Source organism: Cuculus canorus, chromosome 26 (assembly GCF_017976375.1).
Source record: "Cuculus canorus isolate bCucCan1 chromosome 26, bCucCan1.pri, whole genome shotgun sequence".
NCBI classification, from domain to species: domain Eukaryota; kingdom Metazoa; phylum Chordata; class Aves; order Cuculiformes; family Cuculidae; genus Cuculus; species Cuculus canorus.
This window is the reverse complement of record NC_071426.1, coordinates 7,179,635-7,205,715: the sequence shown is the minus strand read 5'-3', so window position 1 is coordinate 7,205,715 and position 26,081 is coordinate 7,179,635. Positions and strand designations below refer to the sequence as shown.

The window sequence follows — 26,081 nt, the reverse complement described above, 5'->3', positions numbered from 1 at the left end:
TTCCCAAGTTATTTCCAAGCTGGAGCTGATACCAGAACATCTGACTGGAATCTAATGAGTCTGCGTCAGGCTTGCAAAATAAACAGCGTAGGGGGCTAGGCCTACTTGCCAAGGAATTTATTTTTAGCTACCACACAGCGCAGAATTTTTATTTGCCCTAACACACTTCTACAAATCTGAAATCCATGTCTCCTCAAACATTTATAAATTTTTCTTTTTCTCCATTCTGCCCTCCTTTTTCAAGTTAATCAGGGATCCAAGCCTTAACTCATGACTGCGCAGGTAGTCCAACAGATGGGAATGAAGATGGAGCAACTTTCCTCGACTTCCTCAAGAGTTCTGTTCTTGCTCCTCCAGCACTGCTCTATTTCTTCCTGGACAGTCAGTCCCTGACCGGGCTTCAGCCGGAGACAATGATAGTTTTACAGTCTCCACAGTGGGCCTAAAACATTACTATTTGCATGAAACTGGCAGGATACCATAGCAATTACACATGGGGATGAGCATAAAATGAGCATAAAATGTTGTCTGACACCAAAAGCAGTGCAACAGAAGAAACTGAGCCAAACTCTTTAGGCATTCTCAAGAAAGAGATAGTAAAAACTCACCTCCTTCTGGAAACCGGTGCAAGTCACATGGATGACTCCAGAGCTCAGCAAGCACACTCCATCTGCAGAAACAACAAACGTTGGACAACTTTCCAGACTCTCGGAGTTATGTCATGATTAGTTTACATTTTTCAAACAGCAGTAACCAGAAAGATAGAACTGACTACCCATTGTCTTCATCAGATCACTTACAAGTTTGTTTCAAAATAAAAACCAAACTGCTGTGCATAGAAATCTTACCTCTAGTGCTACTGAGGTGCTGCGCTTTGAGCTTCAGCTCAAAGTCATTTTATAACCATCACTGCTTCACAGACTACATTACAAAAGCACAAAAATCCAAAACACAGTGTGCCACCAGATACAATTCACAATCTTAAACGTCTTGGTAGTACCACATCATCAAGTCTGGGTTTGTGGGGCTTCGGGGTGTTCAGGTTTGCATTTTGAGTGACAAACATTGAGTGAGAGAACCAAAAAATGGCATCTGAGCTCAATTTAATTTCCTCACTATTAAAAGCAGTGAAATACCTACCAAAACTATAGCCGCTTGCATTTAGGATCTGGTCAGGCGGCAGTTAAGAAAGTGGCACTCCCCAGGTTAGACTTGGCTTGTAGACCACAACATCCAAAATGGGGTCTGGACAAACCATGCTTGTTAATTTATCCAGTGCCCAGAAGGCAAAATAGGGGCAATCGAGAAGGAATTTTTCTGGCCTTAAAGTGCATAAGCTAAATGCCAACATTTACAGGAATTATTTGTAATGATAGTGAAAACAGTTAAATAAAATTCTACCTTATTGAATCTGGCATTTCAGCATCGTACCAGCGATTAAGCTCAAACGCCCAAATAAATAGATGTTTTTTCCCGACCGTATGTATTCACCAGCCAAGAAAAGATCAAGATGCTGGTGTAAGGAGATGTCACTGTAAAAGACAAGACATTGTGTCTTACTAATAGAAAATACGATACACCTGATATTTTTAAAACACCCCTCTCTACTTTGTCTGATATAGAAATTGAAAACATAATGCTTCCTTACTAAGAATAATAGAGAAAAATACCGAAGAGCAAACATGCTCTAAGAATAACCTCTTTCCAGCAGATTCACAATGAAAGAACACTCAGTTCACAATCAGTATAAAAACCCTCAAATCAACAAACAAGTAATTGCAGTAAAGATTTTAACATAACACATTCAGAACATTAGACCCCATTTCTCTCAAGAAGTGGAGGGATCAGTCTTCTCTGGGGAGAATGCATTCTCTGGGTATAAGCAAAGTGTGGGGTATATCGCTTACCCTCACAGGGTAAGGAGGAGCCTTCCTTCCCTCCAGCAGATCAACAATCCCACCCAACCTGGTGTCGTCTGCAAACTGACTGAGGGTGCACCCTATCTCCGCATCCATATCATTGTTACAGATATTAAACTGAACCAGCCCCGGTACTGAGCCCCAGGGAACACTGCTTGTGACCAGACGCCAGCTGGATGCAGATGCAGATAGAGCTTGGAACGGGCAATGAAAGACACAGGTAACATTGCCAAACAATGGAGAGAATGGGCTTATTGGCCAAAGAAGACAGCTGAAGGAAGAAAACAACTGATGACCCCACCATACATCGCTATAACATGTCAGCAAGCATAAAATAACCCCATCTATTTTCCAGAATGAAGTTCCACATAATTTTAGCACCCTGTATGTATATATGGGGGGGGGTTTGTTTGTTTGGTTTTTTTTTAAAGAAACACAAGAAACCAGTCTATACAGATATTTAAGACTTGTAGACTGTGGGTACAGACCAGCATTCACTGCTTAGAAGACACAGACATCAGAACAAATCTTCATTAGTGTTATCCTCTTGGTCAACATTGTCATATAAGTCTTCTACCGTCTGACAGCTCACTAATTTAATATTGATATTTTGTCTTCTCCAGGGAAGAACTCCACTCGTGAGATCTAAACTGAACCTTTCCTTACAGCATTCCAAACCCTGAAGAAAAAGAAAAGACAAGAGAAAAGGTCATTTTGAGATAAAAACCCCCTTTTGACCTCAATAGGAAAAAATGTACCTATCTAATATAAGATGCATATTGTATCGTATCCACTTCCCATGAGCTTGTTTCTGATGGCAAATAGACAGAGTTCAACATAAAACCAAGAACATAATCCCAGAGACCAGAAAAGAATAAAGAGATAACTTTATTTGACCCCATTTCAAGAAGGGGAAAGAGACAGAACCTTCTTTAAGTCTGTGTTTTGGTTAAACAAAGCTCTTCAAAGCCCTGTCTTCCCACACATGCCATTAATTCAGTGTTCGAATCCAGACTCACTTTTTTTGTAAAAGCTGCTTCCTTTTCACGAATTTAATGTACACAGGATCTTTGCAGATGTATCCAGTTGTGTTGGGAAATGGTTAAGTGAAAAAGGACATGAGAATGTTGAAAAATGGATCGAGGAATGGTTAAGTGAACAAGGACATGATTTAACAGAAAAGCTTTGTGAGACACGTATTGTGTAAGTGGAAACCTTGTTAAACTTTGAGTGAAGATATGGACTGAAAGAACAAGAAGGCATACAAGGAGGAATCTCTAAGAAGAAACTTCTGAAGGACAAGTGAATCTTTCCCAAGGGAACAGGATGGAGCACCAAGCCCAGCTGCAACTGTAATATAACTGCAAGTAGATAAACGGAACTCGAAGTAGCAACATAGTATTAATGAATTAACAAAGGACAATGAATCAATAGAGAACAAATAGTTTTAAGTAACTAATCATGTATAAGGTGTAACAAATTATAAAGCACAAAGCATCTTTTGAATGTTAGGGTATATAATCCAGGCTGATTTTGAATAAAGTTGAAGCTTGCTTTATCACTCACACTGAGTTGTCCGCTTGCTTCCCTCGCCGTCGACACAGTTGGAACACACAGTGTGCCAGTATAAAACTGTACGACTTGTTTTCAAAAGGATGCACAAAGACCATGCGCAGGAAGGCTCAGCAAAGGATATTTGTTTTTTCAAGTCTGCTCTGACTTTTGACCACAGAATCATAGAATCACTAGGGCGGAAAGGACCCACTGGATCATCGAGTTCAACCATTCCTAGCAATCCCTAAACCATGCCCCTCAGCACCTCATCCACCTGTCCCTTAAACACCTCCAGGGAAGATGACTCAACCACCTCCTTGGGCAGCCTGTACCAGTGCCCAATGACTCTTTCCACAAAAAATTTTTTCCTGATGTCCAGCCTGAACCTCCCCTGGTGGAGCTTGAGGCTGTCCCCTCTTGTCCTGTACCCTGTCACTTGGGAGAAGAAGCCAGCTCCCACCCCTCCACAATCTCCTTTCAGGTCGTTGTAGAGAGCAATAAAGTCTCCCCTCAGCCTCCTCTTCTCCAGGCTAAACAACCCCAGCTCCCTCAGCCACTTCTCATAAGACTTGTTCTCCAGCCCCCTCACCAGCTTCGTTGCTCTTCTCTGGACATGCTCCAGAGCCTCAACAACCTTCTTGTGGTGAGGGGCCCAGAACTGAACACAGTACTCAAGGTGCGGTCTGACCAGTGCTGAGTACAGAGGGAGAATCACCTCCCTGGACCTGCTGGTCACACCGTTTCTGATCCAAGCCAAGATGCCATTGGCCTTCTTGGCCACCTGGGCACACTGCTGGCTCATGTTCAGTCGGCTGTCAACCAGCACCCCCAGGTCCTTCTCCTCTAGGAAGCTTTCTAGCCACACTTCTCCTAGTCTGTAGCACTGCATAGGGTTGTTATGCCCCAAGTGCAGGACCCGACATTTGGCCTTGTTGAACCTCATGCCATTGGCCTCAGCCCAGCAGTCCAGCCCCTTCCAATCCCTTTGCAGAGCCTCCCTACCCTCCAGCAGATCCACACTTCCACCCAGCTTAGTGTCATCTGCAAACTTGCTAGGGGTGTACCTGGCCTTCATCCAGGTCATCAATAAAGACATTGAACAGGACTGGACCCAGTACTGAGCCCTGGGGAACCCCACTTGTGACTGGCCTCCAGCTCCATTGACCACCACTCTCTGGGCCCGGCCATCCAACCAGTTTTCAACCCAGGAGAGTGTGCACCTGTCCAGGCCAGAGGTTGACAGTTTCTGAAGCAGAATGCTGTGAGAAACTATGTCAAAGGCTTTAAGGAAGTCCAAGAAGACTACAGCCACAGCCTTTCCCTCATCCAGTAGTTGAGTCACTTTGTCATAGAAGGCTAAACATTGGTAATCATTATCTCTCCAAGGAAATGGTAGAGCGACCTTCCAGTACCTGAAAGGGCTACGGGGAAGATGGGAAGGGACTCTTTAGCAGGGAGCACAGGGATAGGACAAGGGGGAACAGTTTGAAGATGAAAGAGGGGAGATTTGGATTATAGAGATAAGGAGGAAATTCTTTCCCGGGAGGGTGGTGAGGTACTAGCACGGGTTGCTCAGAGAAGTCATGGATGCCCCAGCCCTGGAGGAGCTCAAGGCCAGGCTGGATGCGGCTTTGAGCAACGTGATCCATGTAGGTGTCCCTAACGCTGCCTCCCACGGTGGGGAGCTTAGAACTGGATGGTTGCTCCTGACCCAAACCATTCCAGGAGTCCGGGAGATGCCCTGAGGCAGCGGGTGCCCCCCCCGCACCGCGCGCCCTCCCACTGGGGCCCATGGCAGCTGCGGTCCGAGCCCGGGGGCGCCGCCTGCCGGCCCCGCTGCCCGGCTCCCTCCGCGGGAGGCGGCGCCCGCGCTGTTCGCGAACGCGGCGGGTCCCGCTCGGCGCGGGGCGAGGAGAGCGCGGGCGGCGCCTCTGCCGGGGAGCGGAGCCGGCGGCCCGGCCCGGGACCGGAGCAGGGGGCGGCCCACTCCTCCTGCCGAGCTGGCCGAAAGCGCCGCTGACCGCACCGGACATGGCGGCCGCGGCGCCGGAAGCCGCCCCGGAAGCCTTCCCCTCGCTCCCGTGATGCCCCGCGGCGCCCGCCCTGGATGGCCGCGGCGGGGCGAAGCAGAAGCGAGCCGGGGGCAGCGTGTCCTCCGGGGTGGGTGCCGTTCCCGGGAGAGCGGCTGCCGCTTCGCCCGCGACCTCCTCAAGCCCGTCCTGTAGCGGCGGCAGCAGCTCCCGCTGCCCTACGAGCGGCTCGGCTGCTTCTGCCGCCGGGTGAGCGGTCGGGAGGGAGCCCCGGGGGCCGTTCTGCCCCGGTTGCGCGTGTCTGAGCGCGGCAGCCGCTCCTTGAGCCGAGCGCTCGCTGGGGCCGCGTCCTTCGGTGCCCCCGCGGCGGCGTTCGGGAACGGAGCTCCGGGTGAAGGGCCGGGACGCCTCAGCCGCTTCCTGGGGGTCTGTCGTTGTCCCCCTTCCTGCTCAAAGCCCGTCACTGGTTTGTTACTCAAACGGCTCGGAGAAGAAAGCGGTGTGAGGTGTCTTTGGAGTGGGGGCTGACGTTTAAGAAATGGGGCTTGTAATTCCTATGGGAGTTGATCAGTGGTGTGATTCCCATTCACCCTGAGGAGCAACAGAGCGGCCTTTTCTGTGTTCCTCTTGGGTGTCCTGATTCTATATGCGGGTAATGATGTCTCAAAGGGGCCGGTTGCTTCCTACTCACTTCCCCAACTGAATATGATGTTACCGTGGTGAACGGTTGATGTATTCTGTTATACTTGAACTATGAATGCAGCAATGACGTGGTGCTGGGAATGAAAGAAGACAAGATGCTTTTTGTTGTTGTTGTTATGAAGAGTTTTTTAGGTTAACAAGTTTAGTACTATAAGTTATCCAACTAAAATATTGGCTTCTATGTGTCATGATATTGTTTTTATTTAATCCCTTAATAGAAAGGTTCTGGTGGTGGCAGAGGGACTCGCTTACATTCTGTGTTTGTACTTAAGCTGCAGGTTCACAGCTGTTCCACCTTTGTGACAAAGTGCATGATGTCTTGTGCCAGAAGCTCTGGTTCCTCAGAGGCAGCAAAATGCCCTCCACGTGGCATGTAAGAGTAAGTGAGGAGGTTCTTGGAGGTCTCCTTTGCCCAGGCACGCGGTGGATGTGCTGGCTCCTGAGGGAAAGCTGCAATCCCTCTGGGAACATACGCTCCATCCCTAGAAGACTTGACTGAGTTAACTGCATCTTTGATAGAAGTGCTGGGGAGGGTCTATAGGAACCCTCTGACTTTGGTGGCTGCCACAGTTAGCCGAAGAAGTTTCACCACAGCATGGGACATGATTCTTGTCCCCATCTCTTGTGTTCAGTCACCAGAACTCATTGCTTCTCAAACACAGCTGGTATTTGCTCAACCCTATATGTTTCTATATAGGGTAAGCAGTTAATATACTCTGTTCATAGTGATCTAGAGAAGGTTCATTACCTGCAGTGTCTGCTTTGGTGGCTTGGATCTGTAAGTATCCAAACTCTCGCAGGAGGTCATATGTGTTTTGGATGAAAGGGTACCCATGTTGAGCACCTTCCCTTGTGAACCCTCTGGGCCGTGGTGCATGAGCCCCAAGCATCATAGAAATGATCCTTCTCAAACCTTGGCTGCTGACAAAGATGATATTCAGAAGCAGCCCCTTCATGGATCTAAAATGAAGTTAATGGATAGATGGTTAAATTGGTGATTTTCTCTCTCCATATTGTCTAGAAAATAGGTCTGACTGGAGCTATGAGAGAAATCTCTCACTGAGCAAAACACATGAAACCCTTCAGGATCATCAGGATTCACACCAACCACAAAACGACGGAAGTTAGAAATGGTACATCTGGTGCCATCTTCATCCAGCAGTGCCACTGCTACGCTGTTAGCTTCAGGCACCCGGGTTCTGGACGTGGTGTACCCCTACTGGGAGTGCTGGCTGCAGCCTGTGTGTCACCATAGGGAACGGGCTGTGATGGGTATGTTCTGAAAAGCTTGAGCAGATCACATAGTGGCCACAGTGCTCAGAGTGATGAGAAACACAAACGCAGTGGGGAACAGTGAGCTGCTCAGCCTGCAATCTGACTGCCTTAAGAGCTTTCCACATTTGTTCTCTGAGCTAAGCAGGGCTGTGTGCCCACTGTTCATTAAATGCTAAACCATGACCTGTCATGCCATCTTCTTAGGAAGGTGATGTGTTTTGTTTTCAAAACAGCTCCACTCTGTATTAAAGAGAGCAAAATCTTATGCTTCTTGGTACTGAAGAGTACGTTGGGCTGAACCCCTTTTGGGGTGTATGGCTAAACATGGTAGTGGCAAAGCCATAATGGTGAGAAGCCTCTGCTGGTCTCACAAGGTTTTACTGGTTTGGTGGGTGAAAGAAATTTAATCAGACTTCTGTTAATTTCATGTCTTTTACCTAGTAAGCTGTTGGATATAGTTTTAGGGCAGTAATTGTAAGAATCCTTTGCCAGTCTGGTATGGTTTTATGTAGATGGTGGGTGAAGACAGACTGGGAGGAGAGAGTTGCCAAACACCTGGCCCTGTTGCATGTGTGGCAAATGTTTTTGCAGTTCAGCTTGTCAGGTTGCTTTTTGTAAAAGTGTGTTTCAGAATTAGATATTGAAAAGCCGCCTGGAGATGGTCCTGGGCAGGTTGCCAGGTGGCCCTTCTTGAGCAGGGGTGGTTGGGCCAGGTGTGGTCCAATGATTAGAGAAGACCTCCCCCTTCCTTGTGGTGCGGTCGTCTCATAACCCGTGATGAGAGAAGCAAGCGGTGGGTGCGATGCCACACCGGTGTGGTGTACTGGAAGCGACTGGTTGAGTGCTGTCTTGCTGTGTCGGAAGGCTGCATTTCTGTTGTGTACAGGGACACTTAGGACCTGTGTCTGCTGTCCAGGTACTCTAAGTAAGGTAAAAAAGAGCACAATGTCAGAAATTACTTTTGGAACTCTTGCTAGCTTAGCCCCGTTAGACAGGGAGCGTATCTGTGGAGGGAAAGGGCAGTCGTGTGAGAGAAGAGCTGCTGGAGGTGGCTGGGTAAACTGGCTCCGGTGTCACATTGTGGTCTGCGGTGCTTTTGTTTGGTTTTGTCATGTAAAGGGAAACCCAATCTGTGGTCTGCTTTGAACCTAGGAGCTTAGGTGTTGGGGCTTGATGGGATATAGAGCTGAAATGCTTTCTTCTTCCCTTCTGCTGTAGATTTGTACTTCTCAGAGAGCTTGTGAAGCATCCACACAAACACTGGAAGCCCGATGGTAGAATTCTGAGACAGACCGTCTCTGTTCCGCTAGCGACTTCGTAGACTACAGCTTAGATTTGGATTAAACATAGAGGGTTTGCCTGAAATGTCAGTGGGACGTGTTTCTGCCCAGGTGAGAAAGAAATGACCCAGTGATACTCACTCAGTCACCTGCTAACTCGTTCACCAGATGCTCTTTCATAGAATCATGGAATCATTGGGGGCAGAAGGGACCTTAAAGATTGCCTAGTTCCAAGTCTCTTGCTGTGGGCAAGGACACTTTCTACACTGCAGAGGTATGATAAGGACAGAAAACAGGAAGGAAGGGACTGGAATAAGGAGGATGAGGATTTAACTGTAGAAAACCCCAGTGGTTTCAAGTGCTGTGTTCTATTTCCGTCGTAAGGGTATGGGAAACTACCTTCTAACTGAGGAGCTATGAAAATCCGTATCGCTTGCCCTGTGGAAGTATCTGTGGTACACTTTTTCTGGAAGAAATTGAGAAGGAAGTTAGTTAAGAACTTAGGGTGCCTTAGTGGTAAAAAGAAACATGCCAGAAGTGAGCACAACATAAGTAATGCTCGATAGCTTCTCAAAGACAATTGATAACAAATACTAAATTATGAAACCAAGGGAAAGGAGAAAGGAAAACTCATACCTATTGGTGTGAAACTCTTGTTAAAAGATGATTTTTCTCCGATCCCACCTTACTAACCTCAATAAATAGACTTGAACAGAGCATATTGTTTTTTCCCTGATCTTTATCTTGTTCATACCTCTGTGTCACTTGTTGTTGGTGATCTCAGAGACATTAGAAATGTAAAGGATTCTCCCTTTGCTCTGCTGTGAGATCCAAAACTGTCCTAAAGGCCATCTTTGTAAGGAAAAGAGGTACAGGCAATGTAGAAGAAATTTTTCCCAGCGTACTGATGGAACTTCTGTCAATCTCAAAAGTGTTTATGGCTGACAGGAGTCTCTTTTCCTATTTTTTTTTTTTTTATTTAGAGTGAAGAATGCAAGACCTAAGAGCGCAGGTGATGAGCAGCCTGCTGCGATTCCCAAAGGGGACTCTTCAGGCACTCACGAAACATGAGGTCACCCAAGATTCTGTGCTGCACGGGAAGTTTTCTGGAGGTGAGCATTTTCCTTTTACTTTGGTCTTGGTCTAAAGCAATTATTGCCTGGAGGTTACCTGAAGCACAGGTTGAGAGAGAAGGAAAAGGCTGTTTTAACCATTAAAAATGCTAGTATTAAAGGTTAGTCAAGCGAAAGTCTGAAAGGACAACAACCTACACCTTTCTTGGGCTACAAAAAGAATTTACTTAAAGATGAGTCAGTGAGCCCCCCTCGGTTTTTAGTTATATGCAAGGCAGTTTCCAAATGAGTAACAGTGTTGGTTTGGGCCCTGTTTACTTGTAGCAGCTCAAGCTCTATGCCCCTCATAACATCAGGTGCAGAAATAGTTCTTGTACAATGTTACAGAGGCAACGCCCCCCTGCTTTTTCTTGGGAGTGTGAATGAAAACAGAAGGAAGAGGATAACAGAGTGAAGTGCTGCAGTCATTTTCCCACAGAATTGAATAGGATGTAGATGGGTACCCAGTGAGAGTTGCTGAAAGGGGCTGAGCAGATTAGGAGGTGGACTTGCGAGGTGATCTGAAAGTAGAGCTGGGTGCCTATTTGGATGTCTAGGCTTCTGTCAAGAGCAGGGAGAGTCTATTTACATGACTGTAAAGGCAGTAATTGAGTCAATACTTTCACAGAATCACAGAATCACTAGGTTGGAAAAGACCTCTTGGATCATCGAGTCCAACCATTTCTTTGAGCTTGAAGTCGTTCAGTGAAAGAAATGTGTTTCATTCTTTCTGTGAGCATCATGTGTAAATATTTACTCGTGCAGTGCCCACTTGAAGATAATTTCCTGTTGAAGTGCTGCTCGCCACCCAGAGCAGGCATGTGTCAAGCCAACTTTAGAAATTAATTGGTTATATTTGAAGTATGCTTTAAGACTTGTCTTCCCATAACTATTGAGATGATTTCTAGCAAAAGCAAGCCAAATTTGGAGTGAAGACTATGGATCAATGTATTGTAATCGTTATCCCAAACAATCGAAAGTCTTCAGTGCAGGAATGACAAATACAAATGCAAAGCTCTAAGGTTGCCCATTTTAAGATGTTTTACTTGAGGATTTCAGGGGGTGATTTGAAATAATTGGCCAGAATTAGGCAAGTCCGTCTTCCTCTCTTAGGACCTTTTCTTGAAGGAAAGGAGCAGGGACTGTGTTTTTTCACTTGTTTTCAGTCTTTGCTTGGAAACTTGCTTCACTCAGCTTTCTTTCCTCTTCCAGGGATAAGTGACCTAGCACAGCTGGCACGTGGTCCTCACCTCGAGATAGTGAACTCGGTGACAGGCCAGCGGCTCTCTGCATACCATTTCAGAAGAGCACATTAACAGCCTCCCACTATTCGAGTGGTGAAGGAGTTTTTGTGGGAGAAAAGAACTGGACTGATGATTGCTTTGGAAGAAGGAGAGGGAAGTGTTCTGTGCCTGTACAACCTTGAAACATCAACAGTGGTTAAAGCAGTTGTTCTTCGTGGAAGGGTATGTACTTTTTAATGAGAGGAATGAAGCTTTTATGTTGTTACGTGGTACATAACCCAGTTCCAGGAAAAGCTTAGGAGCATCTCTTTGCAGGCATGTTTTTTCTGTATTGCATTAACATGTTATCACTTGAGAGTATCCAGTCGACTGAGCCTCCATGTAAATTCACAGGCGGCTTGGTACCATTATCTTTTGAATTTTCTGGTAGTAAAATGAGTTTTCTGGGTTTATTATAGAGCACCTAGTTACCTACTTCTCTGCTTCCACAAAAAGGCATTGAAAAATATATTTTTTTCAGCCAGAGTGAAAAAAACAAGGAAGCCTATTCTTTGAAGTGTCTGTAAGATACATTTCCTACATGCTTAATTTCTGTCAGAAATACTGCCTTTAAATGATCTCAGAGTCCCTTAGTTCTGCTGACAATGGCTTAGACACATTCGCATCAATCTCAGAGTAGCAAGCAGGTGACTTCAGAGCAGAAGACATTTTTGTGTGGACTCTGGATAGGAAGAAAGAGCCTTTAGTGAGTTATCTGACAGATTGTTGTCAGGTTGTCTTTCAAGCCGCAGCTCTTGAATCTCTGTTCAGTGTGCCTTGTGCTTGTGTAGATGGGGTTCACTGGTGTAAAGTTCCTATTTTTCTCTCTCTTCTGTAATCCATAACCTCATAGGATGTGATGTCCCTTTATCTTAACGTAAACGGGAATCGGCGTAAGGGGACAGAACATCCAGATTCACTGGATTTTTATCATCTTAGAAGCTGCAAGCGAGAACTGCTTCTTTATCCCTCAGTTTTCCATAAGGTGATAGGGTTGGACTTGCTACAACACGGGTGAAGTTTTGTTTGTTTGTAAGGCTGCAGTGTGATGGCGAATAGTAAGGGTTTGTACTGTTGCAAGTTCTAAAGGCAGGAGTTGAGTTGCTGCTTCCCTGCATTAGTTTCCCTACCACCTTTTCAGTCTTAGAGTTTTAGCTGGAAAGGCAAGCTGCCTGCTGACAGAAGTGTATAATCAAGAAGTAAATTCTGTTTGAATGAAAAATGCCACAAATTTGTTAGGATTGATGTTGTCATTACTGTCTCAAGGCTTTAATAAGCACCTTAGTTTACGAATGATTTTCTGTGTGGGTATATCTTCTGTGAGCAAGGAAGTTGTGCATTTTGTACAAAGGCTGAGGCCAGCCCATGTTTTTTCATTGTGGAACTTTAATGCTGGAGTCTGCATGTGCTCATATCAGTGCTATAGCAGCCAGTCTTGTCCTGGGTGCATCGCAAGATGTGCCAAGGGCTTTGTCTTCACCTTGTTGTAAAGTTGCATGCAGACTGCTTGGCATGTTAAAGAGCAGTGTGCCCTTCTTCCTTAGCTGGAGTTAGCTTTTTACCTAACAAGCTGCTGTTCTTGTTGCCGTTGTAGTCGACTGCCTTTTAAAAGCTTTGTTAACACTCCTAAAAGTGCTGATGTGCATTTAAAACTTCTTTTCCCATTAGCTGGTTGCTAATTTTAGTCTAAATGAGGCCCAGTGTTAATTCTCCTAAGGTCGTATCTCCTTTTAAACACTTTCCCAAAACATTCCATTTCCCGTGGCAATGGTGCGTTCTACCAGTACCATGCAACTTGGCCACTGCCTCATCTGACTTACAGCCACGATTTCCCATCGTACCTGTTTGGCAAAGATGGCACAGCCTGCATCACAGTGCTGGTGGGCTGTGGGCAGCGGGAGAACAAGATTTAGCGTTGTCTTTCTTACTACAATAAATATTCTTGCACATAACTGATTTTCTCTATTTTCTTAGAGGTACTTGCCTAAGCAGGAAAAGGAAACTGGTGAACTGTGGTAGTGGAATGCACGATCTAACCTGATGTTAATTCCGTTAAAACCTTTAGGAAATGTAGTAAATGAAAGCAGTAACAGATTTTTTGTAGAGAGATTTTTCTTTCTTCATCTAATGGGAAATGATGCTTTGTTTCTAAGTCTTATGATCGTGTATTTACTTTCTCGTTTCTGATGTGTTAATTCTGACTTCTCTTTTGAATGATTTCTGTTTAGCTGGTCAAACATCTTAAATCTTAACTTGTGGTTTCCCCGTAGGTGATTGCTGTAGAACCCATAACCAATCACGAAGGACCCAGTGTGAGCACTCAACACCTACATCAGAGCCTGCGATAGCTCTTTGGCATTGCCGCATTGGCTACAGATGTCAGTCATCTGTTTCTGGTTGACCTTTGTTTGGACGGTACATCTGGGAGTATGGATGGAATAGAAGCATTGGGTAAGCTTGCAGTTTTTATACTTGACTTTGAAAGGTAGGAAGATGTGTGTCTTTTAGATATACAATACGCATCCCTCTTTGACAACAGTAGTGTGCAGGTATTGGTGACTGCTGATTACAGAGGGCAGTTGGATACCATACAGTTCTGCGCTGATCTAAAAAGGGAGTGGCTTAATCCTAAGGTTAAAAATGTCCCCTTCTTTCCAGTGAGGTGTAGGAATTTTACCATCTGAGTCAGTGCAGCTGCCTGGTGGGAAGTTGTGTCAGAGGTGCCCTGTTCTGACGGAGACCAGCTCACAGGGACGCCTAAATCGACAGACGGACTACCGCTCTGGTGGCAAGTAGCAACATTTTATTCTCCAAACGGAGTTTTTATACTCTTCTGGTTGAGATAACATCGTACTGTATGCACTGTTTACATACTTTATTATTATTCTTGTCGTGAGAAAGCAGACTCTACAAGTTCTACAAAACAAGGGTCTACGTGTCTGTCCAGAGTTCACATAACATCCTTAACTAAATCTGCAGGTGTTCCTGGAGTGTATACATTTAGCTTGGGCCCTGGAATGGGGAGAAACACATTATACTGCCAAGAACCTCTGTGTCCACATCCTCCCTTCCAGGAGGAGCGGCTTTTAATCTCAGCACAGTTTTCTGTTATCGACCCTTTCAGGCCCCACAGAACACTGCTCTCAAGGCCTCTGGCTTCATCATTCTGCTTTTGACCCTTTCAGGCCCTCAGAATGTATAATGGTTCTCCTCACTGTTCCTCAGGAATGTTCTTCTGCTTCTGTTAATTGACTCAGGGCAAAGTCTAGACTTGTTTTCTACAATAAATCGGACTTATCCTGAATCATGCGTTTAGATGCATGGAATCTCTAATTTGTCTATTCAGATTGCAGACATTCCTGAGTATCACAAAAGTAGCTTCAGGAGTTGGTGTCACTTTAAACAGCTTCATCACGAGGCCCAAGCTGCAGATTTTACAGAGTCCAAGGAGAAGCTGCCCATCTTTAAGGTCTCAACCAACACAAACCATTCTAGGAAGGTTACACTTTTACCTGATGTTGAAACACGAGTGAGAACACCTGTCTGATCAGGGAGTTCTTTTGTTCTTTTAGTGCCTACAAAATGGAAACAGCAAAAAAAGTCTTGCTTAAAAGGGTATTTTTCCTGGGACAGTGGAATGAGATTATAGGTGTTTTCACATCAGTGTTTAAAATGCAACCTAAACTGCATAACACGTTCATGTCTGCTTTTGTATGCATAGATCTCACTTTGGTCATTACGTTTCCTGCTGAAGTTCCACCAAGAAGAGAAACTGCCGCCAGAGAAGGGAGACATCTCTGCTTTCAGTTACCAAACCCATCAGGAACACCAATATCGACACTGGGCTACATAAGCAGAAGCAATCACCTAGATGTGGGTTTTTCAGATGGCTGCCTGTCACTATGGAATATGAAAACTTTGAAGATGGAGTAAGTAGGCTGAAGTGTGTTAATAATGTGATTTTGTTAATAATATTCTTGAAAGTGTCTGGGATGAAACTAATGAGACGGGGAAAGTCAATAGCTGGTCTGTGCCTGGAAATAAATTATTTCCTACATTTCTGCATTGACCAAAATAGGAGATTGACCCAGTCCAAGGCAAAGATGCACGTCCATGAAATTTGCCCGGAACACTTGGAGATGAGAATAAGGAACATGTAAAGCTCTAAGCGGAAGGAAAATAGGAGGTGATTTAAATCTGCCGAAGAGCAATCTCACTTGAAATAGTTGACCAAATTCAGACAGGGGGTTGCTCCCACAAATCTGCAGTGACTCACTGGAAGCTATTGAATGGCTAAATAGAGAGTGAAGGAATAATTAGGTGACAAGAATAGATTGTGAAGGTGCCAGTAAGGTTCAGAAGTCTGGAAGAAAAATGCTTTCCGTAGTTCAAGTAAAGAAAGAAGCAGCTGCTTCTCTTTGGCGCTGTTTTAAATGTGTTCAGGAGGTATGCTGCCTTCTCAGTTCAATGTGAAAGTAGGCTACAAGAGCAGGAACATTCTTTTGCCTGGCAGCTGAAGCGATCATGTATGTTTCTCCTCCTTAGGCAGAGGAGGGCATAAATCCAGGTTCTATCATTTCATGGGCAGTAATTTTGTTGCTCCTTGACTGCTGCATAAAGCAGAGTGTCTCCCTTGACTCACATCTTTGAGGTGGAAGTATGACCTTCTGCACTTTGAGGATAAGCTTGTCGGGTGCTCTTTCTAAGAAGATGCTTCTACCCTTCTACAAACTGTTAGGGCCAGTACACTCACCTTTTTTCTTCTTTTCTCCTCCCCTTTTTTTCATAAACGTGTAGACAATACTGTCGGCTTGGAGGAAGAAGGATCCCTGTCTACACCGTGACTTTTCAAGAGCGGGAGAATGATGCTAGCAATTGTTGCTACTTGTGGGCTGTTAAGTCTACCCAAAAGGTGAATTTCAACATGCATGTAACTGAGTCCAATCTGGCAATTAATAATGCCAGCTGAGTGATACAAGTGTATCCAATAATTATTTGTACGTGCTTTCTGAAAGGAGCCAGGTCTGTGCTCCTAGCATATGGGTTTTTTTCCTGAACTCTTCATCTAGCTAAAGGTCTTGGTCTACTCTTCATGTATGGAAAACTTAATTAGCAAATAATTGTGTGTTTGATTCGGCATAGAACTGACACAATTTGAACAAGAAAAGGGACAGCGTGTCTAGAACCTGTCAGAGAGGCGTTTGCTCTTCAGTATTTTTCTGTATTCTTAATGGTAAGTAAGCATTGTGTTTCCATTTCCTATAACAGAATTAAGCCAAAGTAGAGAGGGGTGTTTTAAAAATGTTAGGTGTGTCGTATTTTCTACTAGTAAGAAACAGTGTCTTGTCTTTTACAGTAACAACTCCTTACACAGCAATTTTTTTAAAAAAAAAAAACTTGTAAGTGATCTGATGAAGACAATGGGTAGTCAGTTCTATCTTTCCAGTTGCTGCTGTTTGAAAAATGTAAACTAATGGTGACGTAACTCCAAGAGTCTGAAAAGTTGTCCAACGTTCATTGTTTCTGCAGATGGAGTATGCTTGCTGAGCTCTGGAGTCGTCCATGTGACTTGCAGCGGTTTCCAAAAGGAGGTAAGCTTTTACTATCTCTTTCTTGAGAATGCCTAAAGAGATGTGCCTTGGCTCAGTTTCTTCTCTTGCACTGCTTTTGGTGTCAGAGAACATTTTATGCTCATCCCCATGTGTAATTGCTATGGTATCCTGCCAGTTTCATGCAAATAGTAATGTTTTAGGCCCACTGTGGAGACTGTAAAACTGTCCTTGTCTCCAGCTGAAGCCCGGTCAGGGACTGTCCAGGAAGAAATAGAGCAGTGCTGGAGGAGCAAGAACAGAGCTCTTGAGGAAGTCAAGGAAAGTTGCTCCATCGTCATCACCCATCTGTTGGACTAGCTGTGTAGTCAGGAGTTAGGGCTTGGATCCCTGATTAACTTGAAAAAGCAGTGCAGAACTTAGAAGAAGAAAAATTATGTGTATGTTTGAGAAGACATGGATTTCAGATTTGTGGAAGTGTGTTAGGGCAAATAAAAGTTCAGCACTGTGTGGTAGCTAAAAATAAATTCCTTGCCAAGTAGGCCTAGCCCCCTACGCTGTTTATTTTGCAAGCCTGACGCAGACTCTTAAGATTCCAATCAGATGTTCTGGTATCAGCTCCAGCTCGGAAATAACTTGGGAAATCAAGATTTGTTTTAGTTTCTCTTTGCTGAAGTGTGATGATATCATTCAGAGATTTTTACTGTTGATGGCTCAGATGTTGAAAGTATGGAATGTTCTCATTTAATTTTTGTCTGTTCTGCTTGGGGAGCAGCAGTTAGAGGTGATATTGTCTGCGGCTGTCCAGGCAGGATCTTTAGAACTCCTGGACTGGACGCATTAAACATTGGACATCTGAGAGTAAGACTAGTAAACCTGCTTTTCAGGTTTGTCTTTTTTTAGTTTGAAACTGTTGATTAATTTGGGTTTTTGTTCTCTCTTTTAAAAGCAACCAAGTTCTGTAGTTGAAGTTACAGTTTATTTGTGACTGTGCATGGAAGAAAGTGGTCTACACCAAAGATGAATTTGACCATATATGTGAGTACTAGTGTAGTCATTCTGCAAACGCAAATCATTCTTTCTACCTGAACTTATTGATTCTACCTGAACTGCTGGGATGTGATATTTTCTCGTGTGTACTTGAAACTCTGAAATTGCTCCGTTGGGTAATGATACAATGTTCCGCTGTTTGATGGCTCCTGCTGCTTCCTTGATCCAACAACGCTACAGTCCCTTCAGCACTGCCAGTGTCTCTGAGGCAACCTTAGCAGAGTCTTAAGCTGTTTTCAAAGAGAACCATAAGAGCTTACTGACAAAGGTTTGTCTCATAGTATCTTTGGTTTGTTTGGAATGATGCTTGGGTTATAATTATGGAAACATGAGCTTTTGTTGTTGTTGATGGTTGGAAGACAGCCTTAGCGAGGACAAGGGACTTAAATCTGAGAAGTTGTAACAACCACTTAAGAGTCATTGTGTTCAGGGTGATTGTGGGACTTTTCTTCAAATTGGAAAGTGATATAGGGCAAAAACAGCAAAGATGTGGAAGAAGGCGTGTTTTAAAATAAGAAATCCTCTCTTTTATGACTAGTGGTAGATGGCAAGAATTGCTTTGGCCTAAATCCCCTCCTCACAAGTCATTTCTGTAATTTAGTAAGACAGTCAGAGTTACACGTAGCCGGCACCCCTAGCACTCTCCTGGCTATTTGGATAAAAGTTCCTTCCTAATGTAAACCCTCTTTCCTGAATAGCTTGCTAGCACATAAGGTGATATATGCCTTGGATTAGATGACAATAGGTTTTCCTTTGGAAATCGTACAGAAAACTCTAGAAGGACCTAAGGAAGCTTAGGCTCTGGCACTGTGAAGAAGATGCAGCCAGATGAGTTTTGGTGGAAGCTGGCAGGGGATTAGAGATTGACTTGAGAGTTCGTCTAACTCAGTTTACTTCTTAGTGACTTAGATACAGGCTGGTGTGTTCCTTTACATGCATCTCAAGTCATAATCCTACCTTTGTATGTTTGCTACTTTCTTTGACTCGTGGGAGCTTTCTGGTTTTGTTTGGACTGGAGGAAATCTGTTGCACTGAGGGGCTGGAGTTAGTGTTTTCTTCTGTCCAAATCCTTGCCTACATTTTGTCAGAGGAAAATGTGATTCCAACTGCCTAATGATCGATGGCATAGTTTCCCACATAGAAGACCAACTGCGATAGCTTGTGGCAGAAGAGAAAGGATGGACTGGGAAATATCCCCCTCCCAGTTTACATGTGAGTGCATGTCACTGAAAGCACCACCATCCCCTCTCCCCACCCCAACCCCACCCAAAAGCCAATGATCTATGAACGACATGGTGTGCTTACAAAACTTCTATTTTTTCCTTTCAGGCACTGCTGGATCTCTATTTGTTTGTAAAGCATAGAAGAACCCTACAAACATGCGATTGTATCCTTTCTGTTATTTTAAGTGCACCTCGGGATATGCACAAAAATGTTCTTAAATGTTTTTGTCACCTACGTGCTTAGTAAGGGATTTTAATTTACTCCTCAAACACAAAGCTAGTGAAAACATTTGGTTTAGAATTAAGTCATAGACAGAAGCATTTGTTTATTTTTTTGGTACTGTGGATTTTTTACGATTTATTTTTCAGTGTTTTGTTGCCAGGTCTTTTCTCCTATGAGAGAATGGGTTTACTAAGAAATGTTAAAGGCAAAAAGCCCCATTAGTTTTTTCCTCAAAATTTACACACAGCTTTTAAGTTTTTTTAAAGCACCGTACTGTAGCAAGTGGCTTCTTACTAGAATGATGCACTGAAACCTGCTGCTCAGAGCGGAAGGATTTCTAACAGTGGCTTACAGCAGAAGATTTTTACTGAAATCCTTGCTTTTCTAGCACAGCCAGCAGGGCGTGTTTTTGTTCTGTTGAAAGTGCAGGCACACAGAATAATAAGAAGAGAGAAGAGGGAAGTCATTGGGCAGACACTTAATTTTTAAGCTGCTGAAATACCCAGAATTGCTCTTCTGGTTTGTTACCTGACCCAGGACGGAAGCCTAGAGAGCGAGGGCTGTGAAAACAGTGGTAGCTCAGAGCTGTCTTAGAAGACGTCCCTAAAACCAGGGGTCAGAAAGTGACACTACCAGTGGTGGATCTACATGCTGGTTTAGATCCAGTTTTAATCATTCAGAGCAAAGTTGTATTGTGAGGACCCCATCAATTACATTATTTTACATCCTCTGGAAATGAAGAAGAAAACCAAGCGTAGAATTTGTTTGTTTTATTAATTAAGCACTGGATGTTCTGAATGTCTAGCAGGTAGCTCCACTGACTGTAGAGGGAACCTGAATTTATAACAGAAGAATTTAAATATCTAAAGCTAAAGGTTTTGGATGCCTTACAAAAATCAAAGTGTCTTTCTTTCTGGTTACTTCTTCAGAGCAGAGTTTTGTGCTTAGGACCTGGCTGTCTCCAGGTTCAAATAGCTTAAAATGGCAAGACTAAGACGTTAGTATTTTCTGATTCCTACCGCTTCTATATTCTTATTTCATTATTTTTTTCTAAATGTAATGGGATAATTTGTTGGTCTTGCAGTTTTGTTAGCCTTAATTGGATATTTAATATCAGACCATTTACTTACTGCTGGATCTCTTTCAGCACTGTCTAAATCAAATAGAAAATATATTTTGCCACCACCTTTTCTCTCCCTCAGGGCCTTGTAACACTGATACAAGGATTTTGGCTTCTCGATCACCATGATTATGAAGTAAGTATGTTACTGTTCCGTTGGACGTACCTTACCGTGCAAGGCCGTCCTCAATAAAATCATTTTCAGAAATTGCTGCTTAGCTAATAGCAGCTACTGAAGCACGATAGGCTTTTTTCGTAGTCCTGCTGCAACAACTTCAGCAGTTAGTTATGATTTAAGATTCTGTTTTAATTACTTGGACAGGTAATTGATAAAACTTATTATTTGTAATGCGCTTATGAAAAGTGCTGTTTGTAGACAGAGATTCGATTAACCTAGGAAAGAGTGAACTACTCCTTTTAATACACTCCCTTTGTTCTGTATGGCCAACTGAACAGGTTTTCTGCAAATACCTAAGGGATCTTATTTACATGTCATGTATCAACTATGTCATTAGTAACTCATCTAATGTTCAACAGACATTCACCCTTATTTTAAGAAACTTTTGAATATTTGTGTTGCAGTAGTCTATGTACTTATCCGAAGAAGGCCAGTCTTCAACTTTTACAGAAATCACTGGCCCACCTCTGCCATCAAGAAACAATGCAAGTAGCACCGTGGCTCCAGATGCGAATTATTCAGTCGCTCGTTTGCCAAGGACAGCATAGGCAAGCACTCAAGTACCTACAGCATATGAAGCCATCAGTGTCAACCTGTAGCGAAGTGCAGCTTTGCGTCACTGTGTTGTTGTCTAATAGGTAAAGAAATATATCGCACCATTACGACATTCAGATATTGCAAAAAGTGGAGAACAAATAATTTAAATCACAATCCCATCAATTTCCTTTAAACTTGGAACACAATAATTTTGGGGCATCTCTTTGGTTACACTATTACTATACCTTTACCTATCAAAAAAATGAATTACAGGTGTGTGGTGGAGTCTTGGGCTCTTTTGCAGCAACATACCGCAGAGTTAAACAGAGAAGAGCTCTTAGAACACATGTGCAAAAGCTGCCAGGAGATGGGACTAGTGGAAGAATTCCTGAAGCTTCCTTTCACCAACACTGAACTAGTAAGTGTGGACAGAAAAAAATCTTCATCATCTCTTTGAAAAGAGGCAGAATCACAATGGGTTTTTGAAATGTCTTATTTCTCATAGGAGTGCATGAGGTCCTTTTTACGGACCAGGGCTTGTATTCCAGCCAACGAAGTTCTTCCAGTCCGCAACCAACAGAGTGCCTGCTATTGGCCAGCAGTCCAGCAGAATCAACCAATGAAGGTTAATCTCGCCGTGAGTGTAAAAGTTCTGTCAAGTGCGTAAGGTTCTGTTAGGTGTTACTAACAGTTCGGCTAGTCCTCAATAGAGATCATGCTTTGGTTTTTATACCATTCTTGGAAATATTAGGAATAAGTTTCTACACTTTCAGTTACAGCTGGGCCTAGAAGTTTAGCAATATCCTTCCCCATGCCAAAGCTGCTCTGTGAAGTTATAATTTGTTACAGACCATTGTTGACTCCGCTCGAAGTAGTTTGTTTCCATCTGAGGAATAAACAGATATTTTTCCTATCAGCCAATCTTATCATTCAGATACATAGGTTAGGCAGGGTTTAGATTATTGGATGTTCTTCCGTGGAACAAAGAGTATGTTGTATCTCATCACTAGTACCTTGCACACAACTTTATTTTCTAGCTGACGGCAGTCAGGATGCCAGTCCACAGGTAAAATTGGCATGGTGGGTGCGTTGGATTTTTTTTACTTCCTCAATGTTTAGTGTGCTCTGCAATTCCACAACATTCATTTTACCCCTTTTATGATGGAAAATCTGTATCTAACTTCTGAAAACAGTCAGATTAAATTTGGTGTTATGTGAAACTTTGTTGTGGAACTGTGAAGCATTTGCGGTTTTCTGGAACTATAGTTTTCCAGTGAATCAAACTTCTAAGGTGGTTTTGGAAGTTTTACGTCCTGCCTTTGAAAACTTTTGTCCAGCCACATGTGTGTAGGCAGGGTTTTTTTTGCTTGATTTATTAATCACATAATTTTGTCAAATGTCATTTGCAGTTCACTTTTTATTCAGACATCTTAGGTATTCCTATTTCAGGAAAAAAAACAAGGAAAAGCCTGCTATTTGCAAGGCATTTGAAACCTGCAGGTGATTACAGGTGTATCAGAATAAGGTCCTGCAGAGCGCCAGACTTATTTTAACTTACAGCTATAGGTTTCTGTTATTGTTCCAGTCTTGCTTTGATTGTGCTAAAAGTTGGGTGAGCTGATGGGCAGATCTGGAGAGTACAGCTTATTCGCGAACTCGAAATAGCACAGATAGTTCTGTGCAATGAACCTTCTTGTAATTAGTTTTTGCTTCATGCTTTTCATTCATCAGAATGATGGTGATTCTCAGAGTAGAGAGGGAGGAGCTCCAAGAAATTCTATCTTAGAAAGCTGTGGCAAAGTCCTCCATCGCATTCAAAGAAAGCTGGGGCGGTGGAGAAGTTACAGCCAGTACCAATTGCTCATGTCGGTCCTTTAAACAACATAATCTTTAGGGGGTGGCAATGGAATGGAAAAACTAACCATCACTTTGATGACACAAGGCTGGTATTTTTTTCTCCCCTTTCCTTGACAATTTCCAACACCAAAAGCCATCCACCAACCCCAGTAAAACTAACCAAAGTAATTGCACACACCAGAGCAAATGTTATAATATATATTGTCCGCACTGGAGACACAAGTATAGGAAGCAAGGTTGCTCTTGAGCTACGTGTTTGGTGAAAGAAAAATCTATTTGAACTGTGTTAGTGTTTTGAGGGAAGGGGCAGCAGAATCAAGCTCTGTTTGGCTTTTTTGCACGTACCATACGTAACATTTAAGAATCAATATAATCTTATTCATGCAAATAGATATATTTACATTATGGTAGATATATTTATAGAATTTAAGACAGGTGAAACTAAAACTATGATTTCCATCAAGCTGTTGCTGGGCAGATTATTTTGACAGACTTGATTGTGTGACCAAATAGGAACCTTTTACTACTTCCAGCCCAGTTTCTGCCTCATTTCTATTTGTTGTACTTAAAAACAGGCAGAACTCTATAAAGAGCCCTGATGATTTTCCTACAGGTGGTATGGTCAAATAAAGTTGAATTCTGATATGCTTGGACTTCAGGGGAATTAAAGTCTGTTGTGTTTTCCTTTGAATTCTAGAGCTACAGAACCACCAGCCAAGAGACGGCCTCCCTCGAATGTGGAGTTGTGTAATACATTTCTTATGACACCAGCTACAAAATGTTCGTGACAATGTCTGACATGGAGTAGAGTTTTAGAATTAATAAAACTGTTGTTTCTCCTACATGTGCACGCCTGTGTCTACGCTTTCTATGCTTTCCAAGTGTTCTGCAACACTGCCAGTCACGGTCGTACTGACAAGCCCTGCTCTTTGTGCTCTCTCTTCTCTCCTTTTCTAGTACAGCTCAGCACAGGCAAGCTGGCAAGGGTGAGGCTCTGCCCACCTTGAAGACAACAGCACAGAGGCACCAGATCTTTATAATAACCCGGGATTGGAGGAGTGGTCCTGGTGGCAGAAAGACAAAAGTACTCCTTCAGCTCTGAGAAACAACAACTCCTCATGTATTTCACTTAGGGGCATTAAGGCTTTGACGTAAAAAAAGCACAAAGTAATGGCTTCTCTCCCAAACAGGCAGGAGGACTAACCAGTGGCTTCATCTGCTAAGGCACTTGTTATCCAAGTCCTGCCTGCTTTTAATACTTGGGGAATGGGCTGAAGCGAGAAGGCTGTGGTTGTGAAGCAGGTGCTCTAGTGCTTAAGTAGGAACTTAGAGGAAAGAGATTAAACAATATTCTAGAAGCAGTCCCCAAGAAGTCATTCATTTAACATGATTGTGAATTAAAACTCAATACTCTTCATGAGCGTGCTCACTATAGGCAAAGGGTATTTTTAAGACAATTTTTCTTCTGTTTCTGCTGCCAATAATAACACAGTCAAACTATTCCATGATCAGGCTTTTACAGCCAAAAGAGTTTATTGGAGTTAGACGCGGGAAAACTGCTCGTTCATACACTTATGTTTTGACTTCAGACCTTGGGCCTTTGACTAGTGGAGAACTCAAAACCACAATTGTTGAGGCGATCAATCAGTTCTGTTTTAGAGAAAGCAGCTCCTGGAGAATACACACCACCCCTGTTAAGAAAAATCAAAGGAGGAAAACATTTGTAGTATATTTAAGCAGAATCCTAAACATAGAGTGCAGTGACAGTTCAGCAAGAGATCTGATTCTCATGCAGCTTTCTAAGAAACAAGCAACTTCCTATGGTTGGTAGGCAGAAATATGTTTTCTTGAACAGGGGAATCGCAGATGAAGAATCTAGAGTACAGTCTTCTTCTCTTGGCGATTTGCAGTTTGCAATGAAAGCGCTCCCGGGAGAAAGCGCTAACAAACAGCATCTTTTTGGGCTAGCGCGTTCGCCTTAGCTGCTATCGGTAAACGTTTCCAATTCACCAGCAAGCTTCCCTGAGCACAGTCCTGTCGTAAATGCCCAATCTATACTTAAGTATAATCCTAAAGATATTGTGAGGTGACAGTTCAGCAAGAGATCTGATTTTCATGCAGATTTCCAGGAAACAAGCAACTTCCTTTCGTTGGTTAGGCAGAAAGCTTTTCCAGTGAACAGAGGAATCACAGATGAAGAATCTATAGTACACGCTTCTTTTCTTGGAGATTTGCAGTTTGCAATAAAAGCGCACCCGGGGAAAAGAGATAACGAGCATGAGCATTCTGGGCTAGCGCGTGCCCTTTAGCTGTTATCGGTGAACTTTTTCAATTCACGAGCGAGCTTTCCTGAGCACATTCCTGTGGCAGCTGCCCAATCTAGATCCTTAAGCAGACTCCTAAATATCTAGTACAGTGACAGTTCAGCAACAGATCTGATTCTCATGCAGCTTTCTAGGAAACAAGAAACTTCCCACGGCTGTTTAGGCAGAAAGGTTTTGCAGTGAACAGGGGAATCACAGATGAAGAATCTATAGTACAGTCTTCATCTCTTGACGATTTGCAGTTTGCAATGAAAGCGCTCCCAGGAGAAAGAGCTAACGAGCAGCAGCTTTCTGGGCTAGCGCGTTCCCCTTAGCTATTAGAAGTGAACGTTTCCAATTCACCAGCGAGCTTTCCTGAGCACAGTCCTGTCTCAGCTGCCCAATCTATACTTAAGCAGACTCCTAAAAATAGAGTGCAGTGACAGTTCAGCAAGAGAATCTATTCTCATGCAGCTTTCTAGGAAACAAGCAACTTCCATGTTTGGTTAGGCAGAAAGGTTTTGCAGTGAACAGAGGAATCACAGATGAAGAATCTATAGTACAGTCTTCATCTCTTGGCCATTTACAGTTTGCAATGAAGCGCTCCCGGGAGAAAGAGCTAAAGAGCAGCAGGCCTTCTGGGCTATCGCGTTCCCTTAGCTGTTATCGGTGAACGTTTCAATTCACCAGCGAGCTTTCCTGAGCACAGTCCTGTCGCAGCTGCCCAATCTATACTTAAGCACACTCCTAAACATAGAGTGCAGTGACAGTTCAGCAAGAGATCTGATTCTCAGGCAGCTTTCTAGGAAACAAGCAACTTCCCATGTTCCCTGAGGCAGAAAGTTTTTGCAGTGTACAGGGGAATCACAGATGAAGAACCTATAGT

The 26,081-nt window shown here is 43.5% G+C and overlaps 1 protein-coding gene, 1 long non-coding RNA gene and 1 pseudogene across 4 annotated transcripts in view; 2 read left to right on the top strand and 1 right to left on the bottom strand.

Annotated features, from left to right (window-relative positions):
• Positions 1 to 23,726, top strand: part of LOC128849198 (protein ELYS-like) — a 27,159-nt gene extending 3,433 nt beyond the window's left edge. The window contains exons 1-7 of one of the 3 annotated variants that reach the window (XM_054049628.1): positions 18,935 to 18,966; positions 19,084 to 19,141; positions 20,318 to 20,456; positions 20,903 to 21,136; positions 21,309 to 21,453; positions 21,541 to 21,660; positions 23,590 to 23,726. In XM_054049628.1, the coding sequence (XP_053905603.1) occupies positions 20,446 to 20,456; positions 20,903 to 21,136; positions 21,309 to 21,453; positions 21,541 to 21,660; positions 23,590 to 23,643 (564 nt within the window). In that variant the 5' untranslated portion in view covers positions 18,935 to 18,966; positions 19,084 to 19,141; positions 20,318 to 20,445 and the 3' untranslated portion in view covers positions 23,644 to 23,726. Of the gene's footprint in view, positions 1 to 18,934; positions 18,967 to 19,083; positions 19,142 to 20,317; positions 20,457 to 20,902; positions 21,137 to 21,308; positions 21,454 to 21,540; positions 21,673 to 23,589 lie in introns of those variants that run through there. The other 2 variants (XM_054049626.1, XM_054049627.1) reach the window with 2 other exon arrangements.
• LOC128849199 (uncharacterized) lies at positions 608 to 5,486 on the bottom strand. The gene is made up of 4 exons (XR_008447188.1): positions 2,939 to 5,486; positions 2,408 to 2,598; positions 1,402 to 1,532; positions 608 to 670 (listed from the first exon to the last, which is right to left on the bottom strand). It is a non-coding gene; the product is annotated as an uncharacterized LOC128849199 (long non-coding RNA).
• Positions 5,577 to 18,905, top strand: LOC128849197 (protein ELYS-like; annotated as a pseudogene).
• Positions 23,727 to 26,081: the final 2,355 nt, after the last annotated feature.